This window comes from Siniperca chuatsi, linkage group LG13 (genome assembly GCF_020085105.1).
Source record: "Siniperca chuatsi isolate FFG_IHB_CAS linkage group LG13, ASM2008510v1, whole genome shotgun sequence".
Taxonomy (NCBI): Eukaryota; Metazoa; Chordata; class Actinopteri; order Centrarchiformes; family Sinipercidae; genus Siniperca; species Siniperca chuatsi.
The window spans coordinates 18,284,862-18,298,267 of NC_058054.1; the positions used below are offsets into that span (position 1 = coordinate 18,284,862).

General features: G+C 42.3%; 1 protein-coding gene across 2 annotated transcripts in view; it reads right to left on the reverse strand.

Annotated features, from left to right (window-relative positions):
* Positions 1-13,169, reverse strand: part of LOC122886328 (integrin alpha-6-like) — a 13,751-nt gene extending 582 nt beyond the window's left edge. Inside the window, exons 1-26 of one of the 2 annotated variants that reach the window (XM_044218349.1) lie at positions 12,911-13,169; positions 7,244-7,371; positions 7,039-7,118; positions 6,576-6,828; positions 6,145-6,276; positions 5,791-6,004; positions 5,495-5,688; positions 5,266-5,363; positions 4,734-4,861; positions 4,564-4,653; positions 4,292-4,353; positions 3,937-4,100; positions 3,702-3,845; positions 3,461-3,576; positions 3,165-3,318; positions 2,991-3,074; positions 2,822-2,901; positions 2,498-2,575; positions 2,318-2,420; positions 1,970-2,140; positions 1,679-1,780; positions 1,454-1,564; positions 1,214-1,312; positions 904-1,029; positions 605-684; positions 1-40 (exon numbers count right to left, since the gene is read on the reverse strand). The exon at positions 1-40 is cut by the window's left edge and continues 145 nt beyond it. In XM_044218349.1, coding sequence (XP_044074284.1) covers positions 616-684; positions 904-1,029; positions 1,214-1,312; positions 1,454-1,564; positions 1,679-1,780; positions 1,970-2,140; positions 2,318-2,420; positions 2,498-2,575; positions 2,822-2,901; positions 2,991-3,074; positions 3,165-3,318; positions 3,461-3,576; positions 3,702-3,845; positions 3,937-4,100; positions 4,292-4,353; positions 4,564-4,653; positions 4,734-4,861; positions 5,266-5,363; positions 5,495-5,688; positions 5,791-6,004; positions 6,145-6,276; positions 6,576-6,828; positions 7,039-7,118; positions 7,244-7,371; positions 12,911-13,086 — 3,156 coding nt within the window. In that variant the 5' untranslated portion in view covers positions 13,087-13,169 and the 3' untranslated portion in view covers positions 1-40; positions 605-615. The remainder of the gene's footprint in view (positions 41-604; positions 685-903; positions 1,030-1,213; positions 1,313-1,453; positions 1,565-1,678; positions 1,781-1,969; positions 2,141-2,317; positions 2,421-2,497; positions 2,576-2,821; positions 2,902-2,990; positions 3,075-3,164; positions 3,319-3,460; positions 3,577-3,701; positions 3,846-3,936; positions 4,101-4,291; positions 4,354-4,563; positions 4,654-4,733; positions 4,862-5,265; positions 5,364-5,494; positions 5,689-5,790; positions 6,005-6,144; positions 6,277-6,575; positions 6,829-7,038; positions 7,119-7,243; positions 7,372-12,910) is intronic. The other variant, XM_044218348.1, reaches the window with a different exon arrangement.
* Between the last annotated feature and the right edge of the window lie 237 nt (positions 13,170-13,406).

Consider the following 13,406-nt stretch of genomic DNA (forward strand, 5'->3'; position numbering starts at 1 on the left):
GAACCTTGTCTTCATATTTGGCACGCTTAAAAAAGCCACACTGCAGAGAAGAAAGGGAAGACGAGATCAATACTTTGTTTGGGAAAAGGCTATTTAAAAAAAAATAGGCATTCAGAGAAAGCAAAGGAGGTTGATGAGACATTTAGTGTCATCAGCCTGTTTCTCAGGGAACAGCCAAAATGCACTGAATCCATTAAGAGGTGTAGACGAGCCATCTGCACTCTTAAAGAAAGGAAACATGTTTTAATTGTAGAGAGAAAGAAACCTTCAGACCAAGTGATGTTGTGCAATAGCAACAAGAGAAATTAGAAATCGAGGAAGAGAAAATCAGAGATGCAGTACAGCCCCCATGGTGTAGTTCCTCAGAGCATTAAATAAGTCACTGCTTATCAGCCATCACCTCCCCTGGCCATGCAGGTAAACTAATGATCCACACATAACCATGTGTGAAAATCTTTTAGGCATTAACTCAGCTTTTATAGTAGCATTCATGTCAGTGTGAGAATTGCCCACTGCCTGCCAAATACTAGAAAGCAGTGCTTGTGTAGCAAAAAGGAGCTAGAGAAGAAGTTTCACTCATTCATGGCAGGCCACGTAATTTTACCCTCTCTGTTTTTATGCATTTGGTGTCAGTCTCTGTTTTTCTGAAGGGTCCTCTTTATTCTTTTTCCCAAAGACTCCACACTGAGGAGAGGAAGATTGTTAGAAAATGTGTGTAATCGCTGTTACACATACCCACAGTTCTGTAAATGGTGCTTTACAGACTGCTACAGCAGGTGTTAAAAATAAAAATCGTTTATATTTTTTTAAAGCTTTTTCAGTTAAAATCAATCATGAAAATGTAAGTGTGTTTTTATTTGCTGGGGCAGGGTGTGTCCTGGCCCCCTTGGCCGTCAGTAGTACCTTCCAGAGAAGGAACACCAACAGGGCCAACAACAGCAGCCCGAACAGGATGGACAGCACGATGATCCACCATGGCACTCCTCCAAACTGGGCTTCACGCCTCTCTGGGAACACTGTCAGTCTCACCTAGGGAACACAATGCAGTGGCAGGACATACTTATTTAGACCTCTGGATCAGAGTGACAACTACACTTTTAAATGTGTTTTTATTCTCTCTATATCGTACACAAGCTCATTTTTGATGTTCATACACTACATTGATATGGCAGCATGCAATAAATAACCATGTCCCCCTGATGTGTTTAATTACCTGTGTGTCAGCATTTTGCAGCACTGTGTTCTTTGTTGTGCTATCAACATGCAGAATGGCTTTCACTATTACCTCCACATGACGGCGCTCCGAATAATCCTGGTTAAAGAAAAAAGGAGAAGATCAAGTTTAGATGGCATAATCAAAGAAAGCCAATACCATAGAGTTGCTTCCCACCACAAATCCTGACATAATAGTTGAGTAAAAAACACTTAATTTTCCTGCAGTGTGTTTTGTTACCTCTATGAAGGTGCTGTTCCAGAGGCGGGAGTTGAGAGTGATGACTGCATTACTGTCCAGGCCCCGCAGGGGGCACATTATGTGCACACAATTTGCCCCATTGCCACAGGACTGTCAACAAAGAAGGGAGCACAAAGTTACTACTGGATTCCCCTACTACTGGTTGCAAATGCACATAAAATATAATTTAAAACAAAAGACTAGAACTTGGTAGTGTGGTGTTACCAGAATTTTAGATGTCTTCTCGTCAAATAAACGTGACATAGTGCCCTCGACACCTCCCTGGGTGTTTTCTGCTGCTCTTCTCATCCTGGTGTTACTTCGTTCCTTAAAAGTAGGGAAGAAAAAATACATTCAACTACTAAATTGAATAAATTCTACTTCTTTGTCTAAATAAATATAAATCTATAAATGTAAAATTGTCTGCTTCTTCCACCACATACCTAAACTCATATTAGAAAAAGTATACATGCAGGCAGAGTGACCACCACACCTTAATGTGCTGTTTTCACTCACTTTGTTAAGAGGGTTGATCTCCCCTTTAGGAGAGCACTCTATTTGCTCCACTCCGGTGGAGCTGATCTCCATCAGGTAGAGCAGCCACTTCCCCTTCTCTGTCTCCTTTGGCCATTCGATCTCAAGGGTGGCATTGCCAAAGTTTGTCAAGCGCTTTCCCAGATTGATTATCTGTAAATCAAGACAGCCACAGTGTTCTACCTCAGATGATATAGTATGAGTTATCTAACTAAAGCACATGTACATACAGAATGCCGCATTAATAAAAACTCCAACGAAATAGATAGGGGACACGGATACATTTTGCTAAAGAGAAGTGCTAAAGAGAACTAGCCACTCTATACTCACTCTGAACTGGTGTGTGATGGCACTGCCAATTTCACTTTCAGTCTTCATGGCCGCCTCACCTTTGACTTTTCCTGTAAAGTAGACCTGAGATGGCTGGGCTTGTCTGGAAAGACGGAGAAGCACAGTTAGTAGCATGAATCTGTGTTTCTGGGGCATAAACTGTATATGTGTGTTTCTTACCCTGATATAGACAGCTGCAACTTGATGGTCACTTTTGCCTTTGCTTTGATAGGGCCTTTTATCTGCTGGTTACTTGTCCTGTCGGATCAGAAGTTACACACAGGTCAAGCCAGATACTCCTAATGAACTACAAATTTTAATACATAATTAAGGTAAGTGCATTACGGTCCAGGAGCGCATATGTTAAATCTGTGGTATTATTTATTCGTATGACTCAAGTAGTAATGATCAAGACCACAATCAAACCATCCATCTTTTAAAAATCCATTACCTAACTATTTAAGAAGTGTAATTCAATGTTACTAGGCAGTTAGATATACTTACGTTTTTAGCTGAAGATCAATCTCCAGTTCAGTAGTGCTGAGAGAGATGCCTGATGTACTCAGAATAATGTAGAAGGTCGTCTATGTGCACACAGAGACATGATATACTTATTAACAGTGCCACTTGTGCAGAGGAGGTAGACGGTGCCAAAAGGTTGATTTTCTCTCACCTCTGTGTCACGTTTAAAGGGGTTGTCAAGCTCACAATCAGCCTGAGAACCGTCTTTATTGGCTGTACACGTCACCGTGTGCTCCTGAAAAGAATAAGTTCGAATCAGATCACAAATTAGTGTGTGTGTGTGTGTGTGTGTGTGAGTGTGAGTGAGAGAGGAAGAGAGACTCACAGTTGGAGCGAGGTAAGTGGAGTAAGAAAGGGACTGTGGGAAGGAGGCGAGCACAAAGGCTTCATATGCATCATCTCCATTTAGATTGGTCACTTTGACCTCCAAGGCGATGTCCTTGTGGTCGCTGAGCGAGATCACTGGCACGTTGTCCTCCCTTTAGACAGACAGATGTTATGAGCCTGTGTGCTGATGAATGTGCGTCTGTACACAGTAAGAATATAGTAACCCTAGCATAAGGATTTCCACGGAAGTAAGCCATAATAAAAATTATACTCTTATGAAAAAAGGCATCTTACATTTCTAACGGAGTGAACGTGTTTATGTCAGTTGTTTTGTGGCCGTAGCGATATGTCACTTGCAAGTTGCTCTGACAAACATTGTCGCTGCCACAACCGTCCTTCAGGAAATGCACCTACAACCACATTCACATATACACATAAAAAGATTACATAGATACAATGGGAACATCAACTCTACTGTACGTCTATAAAATTTATCTTTCAATGTATTCATACGTCAAGTATCATGCGTACATACCTCTGATCGAGTGATCATTGGCTCTCTGGCGTCCAGGACAGGCTTCAGCTGAGGAGTTGAGCTCTGTCTGCGTTTACGTTTGGCATCCTGGATGTCCACAGACACATCGATGGGGATCCCACGCAGCTTGTCTCGAATGTTGTCCTGTAGAATGACATCACACAACATTACACACCACCCACAATGCACTTTGATCAAGAGAGAAGCAAGACATTTCCAAAGATAGAGTCACTACCTTTATAGCGAGCCGACGTTTAACGCACTGTTTCTTTTCTTTGCTTTCTATGGTGATGACCCCATTGGACTCGTAGCTATGATCAGAGGCCTCCAAGAAGGTTGCCCTGGGCATATGACCGTTCTTCCTTTTGTCAGCGTCGGCCTCCATGGAGAATGCCACCGCTAGATGGGACGGGGACATAAAAGAGAAGAATGACGAATGACATTTTGTGCGAGGCTTTAACCTCCTCATTACTGTGTATCATAATTATTAAGTATAGTTTCTTGCTGTTGAATCTCTGTATTTTCCGATAAACGAAAAAATTATAAAGATGAAATTTTGCTTAAATAAAGAAAAAGGTGGCTCAGCTTACTCAGTCTGGGAGCATAGCTCTTGTGGCTGGCAGTGTAGGTGAAGCATGCCTCAACCTCCAAGCTGGAGACACAGTGCAGTTTATCCACAGTCAGGCACAGTACTGGCATAGCGTTTAACAGTTTTTCCACATAAGTTTGATGAATTTCCAGCAATTAATAGAAGCACGCACTAAATGGATGGATGGAAACTACTGGATCTTTTGTCACCTTTTTCCGTAAATATAAATGATTCATATTTGACACAATAAGGATAAACAAAAGACACACATACCAGAAGCTATTGCCACAGTTCTTCTTGGTTAGGTCGATTTCGTTTGGTGAGAACTTGATTTCCTTCTTGATGTTAACAACTGGACGGGCTCTGGGAGGACAGAACTCAGTCAGCAACTCCATAACCATGATCAGAGATGTATAGTGAGAAAAACATACCAGTTCACTCACCTGTAGACAAACACAGAGTCAGAGAGGGATCCGACAGCCAGGTCAGGGTAGAAGTTCTTATCAAGGTCCATGTTGCCTGCCAAGGAGTAGCCAAACAGACTGACTCTTAAAGACTGGCCGAACAGAATCTAAAGCAAGAGAAACACACATTTTGATTACAGCCCCTTACTGTACAGTATGTATTTATCCAAATTTATGCCGAGCTTGGCTCTGGTTTGACCTAAATCAAACAAACAAACAAACAAATTCGATCTAAAACCAGGTATCACAACTTTTTTGTAAGCTGCGACCTAACAAAAGTAGTAATCTATATTATGTTGGACAATACACCCACATTTGATCTTTAGTTAATTAGTTTTGTAGGAAGCTTTTTTTAAATTTAGTTTCTTAGATGCAAACATTACACATTTGGACAAAATCTATATGCATTTATGCACCTCTCAACCTGACCGACTTCCTATCTCACAAACCAAAATGCTTCAGCAGAGATACAGTTGAAAAAGTTTAGTTATTCCACCAGTTTATTCCATACCTGTGCAGCTTCTTTAGAGCTGAGACCCGTGGCTGATCCGTGGTAGATGTACACATTCCCTATACCATTGTTCTCATAAGGAGCTCCCACTGCAAAATCTGACAGCAAGAACAACACAACAGTGACTTACAGCGTGGTTATACAGGTTCATTTCATTCAAGGAGGGGCAACAAGAATGACCAGCTGACAGTAGTGTACATATGGACACGCACAAACATCGCAGCCTCACCATCGTAACCATCCTGGTTGATGTCTCCCAGGTTTTCCACAGCCAGGCCAAACATGGAGTCTTTAGATCCGTCTATTCTGGTGGGTGTGACATTGTTCCACTTTCCGGCTTTGTTGACGTAGACGTAGACGGCTCCTCCAATATTTCCGTCCTTCTCAAAGTACTGAGGGGCTCCCACCACTATGTCCTGCCAACTAACAATCAAGAGCATTACTTATTTGTGAGTATACAGTAATAGTGACAGCACTTTTCAAAGCAAAAGTTACGGCTTGTGCGTATCACCCTGCATCACTCACCCGTCCCTATTGAGATCCAGCACAGCCAGATCGTAGCCAAAAGACGAGGCCAGCCCTTCTCCTTCTAGGGTGTACTCCTCTAGCAAGATGTTGCTTGTTTCCCTGCCTTTCTTCAGCAGCACCACCGCTCCGCTGTGGTTCGCTCTGGGAGCTCCCGCTACCACCGTCAGCTGGCCCTTCTTGGTCAGATTCTTCCCCGAGTCCAGAGAGAAGCCTGGGAGACAGAGAAAAAGGAATGCTTACATAGTCAGAGGTAGTCAGGTACATGAATGTGCTTCTTGGTGACAATGGAGCAACTGAAGTGATGGTGTATGATTGGCAATGAATGGATGAAGAGAGCAAGCAGTGTTTTACCCAGGTAGCTGTTGGCAGGAGCAGGGACCAGGTCAGGGTTCTTTTCGTTCTCATCTCCCACCTCATAAGGACCGTCGTCATAGATGCCCAACTCTAACAAGGTGTCGTTCCTTTGTTCCAAGCGTACCACACCTGAAGGAGAGGGGAGACGGGGAGAAGACAGGAGACGAGACGAGTTAAGATGGGAGAGATCTGGCTTGCGATAAAAGGATGCAAAACCCACAACACAATAATCCTAACTATTCAGTCATGTATTCAACATTACTGTCAAAGCATAAATGTCATATTCCTTTGTAATGAAAAGTGAACATCATAAATCATATAGAGTAGATTGATAACGAAGCACGTGTGTTAAGCTGTTACAGTAAATCTTTTTCATAGCTTACTTGAAACATTCTCTCTCTCTCTCTCTCTCTCTCTCTCTCTCTCACCTTTCCAGTTGTACGCTCCAGGAGCCCCAAAGATGAGGTAGTGGTAGTCCTTGTCGAATGTGGCAGACAGGCCCTGCTGGCAGGAGCCAAACATCTCATGGCCTCTGGGCCGGCTCTCACAGAAATGCCAGTTATCACTTGTTATGGGATCAATAGTCAAGTCTGGATTCAGCACATAGCAGCGGCCGATGATGTCACGGGATTCGATGGGTGTGTTCACATTGGTCCGGCGCTGGTAGCGATGGGCACAGGTCTAACAGGGAAATAGAAACACGCAGTTGAGTTGACGTAATGTTGATTAAAATCTAAGGCTTATGTTGAAATGACCGTTTAGAGTTTATGTGGCATAGTGATTAACTAACTGAAGCTTAAAAGCCAGATAAGCCAATTATAAGTCAATAATATCAAATTGAAGTTGTTCAATTTCAAGGTCGGGCTCAGACACAAAGACACACAGTCTTACCACAACCGTGCCTCCTGGCCCCTGACTGTTGACTGACACTCCCATCCACTGGTTCTCTTTGCTTTCTTTGGTTGTGTCCTCTACATGGAGACGGGGACAGAAATAGACACAAAGAGGATATTGTGACTCAAATATTGGGGGGGGAAGTGTCTAAAATAGCCTAAAACATATTAGAGAAATGCACAGGTGTCAGCAGATATCTCACCGCTATTATCAAAGTTAATTCTGGGGCAACCAGCTGAGGTGGAGCTCATGTCACAGCTGTACAGTCCTCCTGTCACTTTAGCTTTTTGACCACTCAAGGCTTTTGCTCTCGGGGCACCGACCAGCAGCCTGCAACAGACACACAAAGGAATCTGTTAAGACATGCGAAGCTCGATCAAATGCACATTGTGAAAGAGGCTCAAGGAGTAACACTCATCTGTCTTCTGGGACTCAGAATGAGAAGCATTCTGGCATTTCTTCCACTTGCATATTATATTATCACACATTCCAGTCTACTGTGTCACACAGCAGCCATATTCACACACACAAACATCAGCCACCAAACCGATGTTCCATGTCCTCACAGTCCAACTGAGTCAAAGACCCTTTTCAAACGCCTGCTGTGGTTGATTGAACCAGGCTTTCTATCTCTCCACACACACAGAGGCTGCCTTTGTGGAGTAAAGACAAGGGCAAATGCCACACCCAAGTCTTGACGATGGGCATCCAGTTCTCAGGGCTTCCTACAGAGTAAATCAAACAAGGATGTCATCCTTTGAACTGATGCTTTGTGAAGGTTTACAGTGGAGAGTAGGACACATACACTCTGTCAATACACCAATCTCTCTCTCTCTCTGTACGTATGGTCGTGGAGCTCTCTCTGACTTGCTCTGTTTGTCCGATGACCTCCAGAGTTAATGTCATACTGCACACCGTCTTCACCAGATGAGATTAAGCAAAGCCATTTTTAGCTGGAACACAAAGCATTCTCAGATACACACCATCTGGGAGGGACTTTAAAGAGACATAGTCAGAGTGAAGAGCTGAGGCCTAATGTGATCAGCATGTTTGCAGTGTAGACCTCACTAGTCTACACTGCAAGCACTTACTGCATGTGGGAGAAGATGTCAAACCATAAAGCTAACTTTTTAAGACAGCGTAAATCATAAATATTGACTTCAGTGGGCGTGGCAGGGACAATAAATCTATTTATATGACACACAAAAATACGGCTTGTTATAATGTTGCCGGTATAGGACGGATTTAAACGGGTTTTACAGGAAATAATGAGAAAATATGAAGACATTTCACTAAAATAAAATGCATCAAGACAAGTCATCACAATAGAAAACACACTCCTTCTGCAATGATGGACAAGTGTACACTGTTTATCCAATTTTAACCACTGGATTGGTTTGGCCTTGTTTCAAAAACCAGAGCACTATAATTTGTGCCATTATCCCATCCCATTAAGTGTCCAATCCAGCCTTTTTTAAACTACAAGGGGAGTGAGTGACACTTGCAACTTGATACCACACAGTCTGAAGTCAACTCTCCACCTATTCGTGCACTGCCATACCAAACAGAAAACATATATTTTATATTTATATTTTTATTTAAGTCTGATTCAAATGAGTCATCACTTCAAAGAGAGGAGTCATGCCTAACTGTGAATCCCAGGTGGGCACACCTCTACTCCCATTATCTTCTGAGACACAGGAAGTCAGGAGAATGGACGGAAAGAGCTCTGCCAAGACACACTGGACTCTGGGGGAAATGGGGTCACTGGGTCTGGGGTCTCTTCAGCATTAATGGAGAATGGATACTGTAGTTCCTACTTCTACATAATCACACTGTGATACTCATTCAGGGTCTCGTTCAGCAGTTTCCTTTGAGGTAAATGCAACCAACAATAGTGCACAAACAGCAACCATTCTTAGATTATAAAACTGATTAATTGAACAATTAAGTAACAATAAAACAATTTAGACATCAGAAAGTTAGCATAGTTGCTTATGTATGATCCAAATAAAAAAAAGCTCAAGAATCTAAATTGGAGACTAATCTCAATAGACACATTATCTTTATTGTTACACATTAATATTTTCTTTTGTCATTGAAGAGTGAAGTGCTGACATGACGTGTCAAGGACGGGCACCGGCACTGTGATAAGGCTGACCCACTGCCTCACTGGCAGTGACCCAGCTGTTTATCTAATCATTCACCACCAGCAGAGGAAGCCGCAACACACAGGCTTAGTCTACAGGAAGGACAAAGACAAACAGAGTGAGTGAGTGAGTGAGTGAGTGAGTGAGTACCAGTGTGCAATGACTCTCAAAACAGACACACACATACTGGCACTCGGACACACAGGCAGACTCTCCCTGCGCAGGACAACAGAGTAACCATTAGAGAGACATCCCATTGAGAGAGGTGTGTTGTTTTTTTACAGCGGCAAAGTGGCTGCCCAGCTAGGGCACAGCCTGTTGCTTAGCAACAGCCAGGGGCATCCTATCAACTAGAGGCGTTCACCTCCAAATGGGTTACAGATCCAGAGGTTCATGTCATGTGTTATCCAACTTCTCTCTCCCTCCGTCTGCCAGGATGGAGCCCTCTCCTCGAGTCTGACTGGTTGAATAACAGCTTATATTTGGTGCCCAGATGTAAAACTGATTTATGTTCCTCTCCGCATTCTTTCAGCCATCACCTCTTTCTTTTCTTCAGTTCCTTTCTTTCTCTCTCTTTGATGTTGGATAACCTCAACTAACCTGAGGGGAAAAATTGGGGAAAGGACTAAATCTGAATCTCATAATTACACACAGACCATATACACTTGCACACAAAGTTAACTTAAATACTAAACTCCACAGTCTTCTTCTCTCCTCTATCATTTCTGTAATCTAGACTCAGCATGACATTGACATTACGGTTTATCATGCCGGCATGTCTTGATTTCCTCTTTCTGACAACGTGTCTCTCTATATCCTTTACTCTTCGTGCTGCATGTATCCATTTCTGTAGAGCCAGTTTGTTTCTCAGAAACACACACACGTATGCATTTGCTTTCTCCCAAACATTTCTCACACTCGATCCAAGATCTTAAACTTCCCGTAACTCTCACTCGGTCTCCTCCTTCCTCCTCTCCCCACTCATGCATTTTGCGCTTTCCCTCCTAATTTTATTATAGAGACAGCTCCATCTGGCAATTATGACCAACCATGGAATGCTACACACACACACACACACAATCAATCCCATCAGCTTCTGCCTTCTCCTGCAGGTACATGTAACACTCATCCCTGTCGGGCAAAGAAAGACACTGGAAGATATATGACTGAATTAAAAGTTGGCAATGCATGGCTGCACACCCAGCAGTGAGGAGACACACATGGGGAGACACACACACACGCGCACACACATGCCAACACTTACACACATGTTTCAGTGTACATTAGTGAACTCTCACGGGAAAGGAAAAATCAGTCAGTCAGCACAAAACGTCTATCTCTTTTTTTTTTTTTGCCTCAGGTTAGGAAAGTTTCAAGCAGCACACTGAGCTCTCTGACACTCTTCCAAGTGACTGACAACAAGGCAACGCCTCAGCGCTCAGCCACAGCATGCATAGGCACCATTAAAACACATCAAACAGGCACTCACACACGCAGTACATGAATGCATGAGCATGCACACAAATACACAGTCCACAGTGAGAGCATGTTCTACCTCTATAACAGTAGTATGAGCACCGTCACTTACAAAACAAACATGGCTTCCTGCTCAAACATGCACACACACATTCAAACTTGTAATGTATCAGGCCCATGCTGCTGATGGTTTAAGCGTATCTGTTTCTATACTGATTGAGGACCAGGCTATAAAAGACTTGTTCAACAAACTATTAAACTATGTGGAATATAATAGCATTTTGACAACAGATTAGGGCAAATAGCTCTGCATTATGGGAAATAAACCGACTGAAATCCTGCCTGAAATTACCCCTCTCAAAAATAAGGGTTAGAGCTGCTAATAACATGTTTTTTTCATTATAAATTAATCTGCCAATTACTTTCGCCATTAATCATTTAATAGTTTAGACAATAAAATGTCAGACAATAGTGAGAAATGACCATCACAATTTCCCAGAGTGATAAGTGATGTACTAACATTGCTTGTTTTGTTTGGCCTAACGTTACAGTCCAAAACTCAGAGGTATTCAGTTTACTATCACAGACGATGAGGAAAACTAGAATATCTTCACAATTAAAATGCTGGAACAGGCAAATATTTGGCAATTTTGCTTAAAAATGGCTTATCAAAATTGCAGATTAATTTTCTGTCAGTCTACAACTCCATTAATTGCCTAATTGTTTCAGTAGTTGGCACCTCCACTAACAACTCAGTCTACATTATCTACACTGGTATCTGTTGTTCTCCAGTTCACATAATCCAAATCTTGCATTTAACTTTACACCCTGAAGCAGGGGGACTTTGAGGTGGCTTTGGTTTTTAAGGGCAGTGTTTAACCTCTGTGGAGAAGGTGAAAGGCTTAATAACTCTGAGCTTTAATAGTTCAGGGTATGTTGCAGTGGGTAAACACACTGTGGTGACCCTTGTGCTTTAGCAATACAAATACAAACCACTATTTAAATTGCAGTTTCACTCCATCTGCTCTCCACCACAGGCACTGTAAGGTACTTTAAAAGACATAATCTACAAAATGGCATTATGCTTATGCTGTATTAGGGACAGTGGTGCAATATAACTACATTTACTCAAGTACTGTACTTAAGTAGATACTTGAGGTACTTTACCTGAATATTTCCATTTTATGCTACTTTATAATTTTACTCCACTACAGTTCAAAAGGAAAATATTATACTTTTTACACAACTATCTACCTAATCATTTGATACAGGTTCATTTAACTATTTATCTGTTATCAAGTATCTTATCAATATTTACTATTGTATATCATTGTTTAATCAGAGTTGTGAACTATTTTTCATTCCTCCACCACTGATAATGGACCAACAGAATAATTTCTAGTCCCTTAATCACAAACACAGACAAACATGTATATTTCTGGCTGGTCCATTATAGTCAAACAGATTCCCACATTAAAGAATTTGACTGTTCTGATCTCAGGTCAGTTAATATTCAGGCTATTCAAACCAGTGACCACTTGATGGCAGTTAGCCTTTATGCAGAATGACAAATCCCTCTGAATCAATGCCCATAAAAATGCCAACAATGATTCAATGAGACGTTTTGGCCCTACATGCCAACGCTCGGTCTCACCTAACAGCACTTTGGGAGAAAGTCACCAAAAAAAAAAGAAAAAACTTGAGAAATGTGGGCGCGCGCTGTGGTGTGCACGTGAACAAAAATCTGCTGAGGTCTAACTCACAAATAAGTAACCACTTCCAATAAATGGAAGAAAAGACTCAGCAAAGATTAACAAGGGCAGACCTATGGTTAAACTTACAACAGGCGTAAATGGTACAGTAGGCCGACATTTCTTTAAGAAGTTTAAGGAAATGGTTTGCTGAGATTTTGTGAAAAACGGTTAGCCTAACGTTACTGGTTTGAAACCACCTGCGACATACCTGAGCTCAAATGATTACGGAGTATTTAGCACTCTAGTGACATTTTTGTAACTTAAATGGTGTTTGTGGTTCTCAAAAGTAGGTTTAGAAAGGCTTCTGTATCTCCTGTAGCAGCTTTAACAGTCCAAAATAAACTTACAGTCTACACTGTGACATTTTAAATACATGGTTACAGAGGTTATTTTAACGTCGTGTAGCTTGTTTCCGAGGCCAGGACGAAGCAGAAGTAAATGAAATGCCTCCAAACTTGCTCCCCTTTAAAACAAAAGTGCGCCTCTTACATTCTTTTATCCGTTGGAACAAGCTGCCGGTGCATGGCGAGAGAGAAACCGAACAGGCTGCCTGGGTCTCCGTTCTTCCGCTGGACATTGTCGATGTCCAGGTTGAAAGCCGACAGCTGCCCACATCCCAAGAGAAAGACGACCAGCCGCAGTCCACAGGTGATCCTGCCCTCCATGAGATACAATCAAATACTCCCTTGAACTGGTGAAAGGTGAATCCTGACTGAAGGAGGTGTAGAGTGCGACTGAGTGACTGCTGGAGGGTTGAATGTTCTTTACTTGCAGCTGCCCCTCCCACTGACCTCTTCTGTCGCGCGCGCGCACACACACACACTCACACACCATCCATCCTACCACACCTCAAATAGTTTGCAGCAGATCAATGCTGTAATCTAACCAGGTCAATGATGCCTGAGGATTTGTCAAAACACATTTGCAACAATAAAATGGTGCTTCAGACTACACTGGCGGCTTCTGACAGTAGATCTCTAAGTAT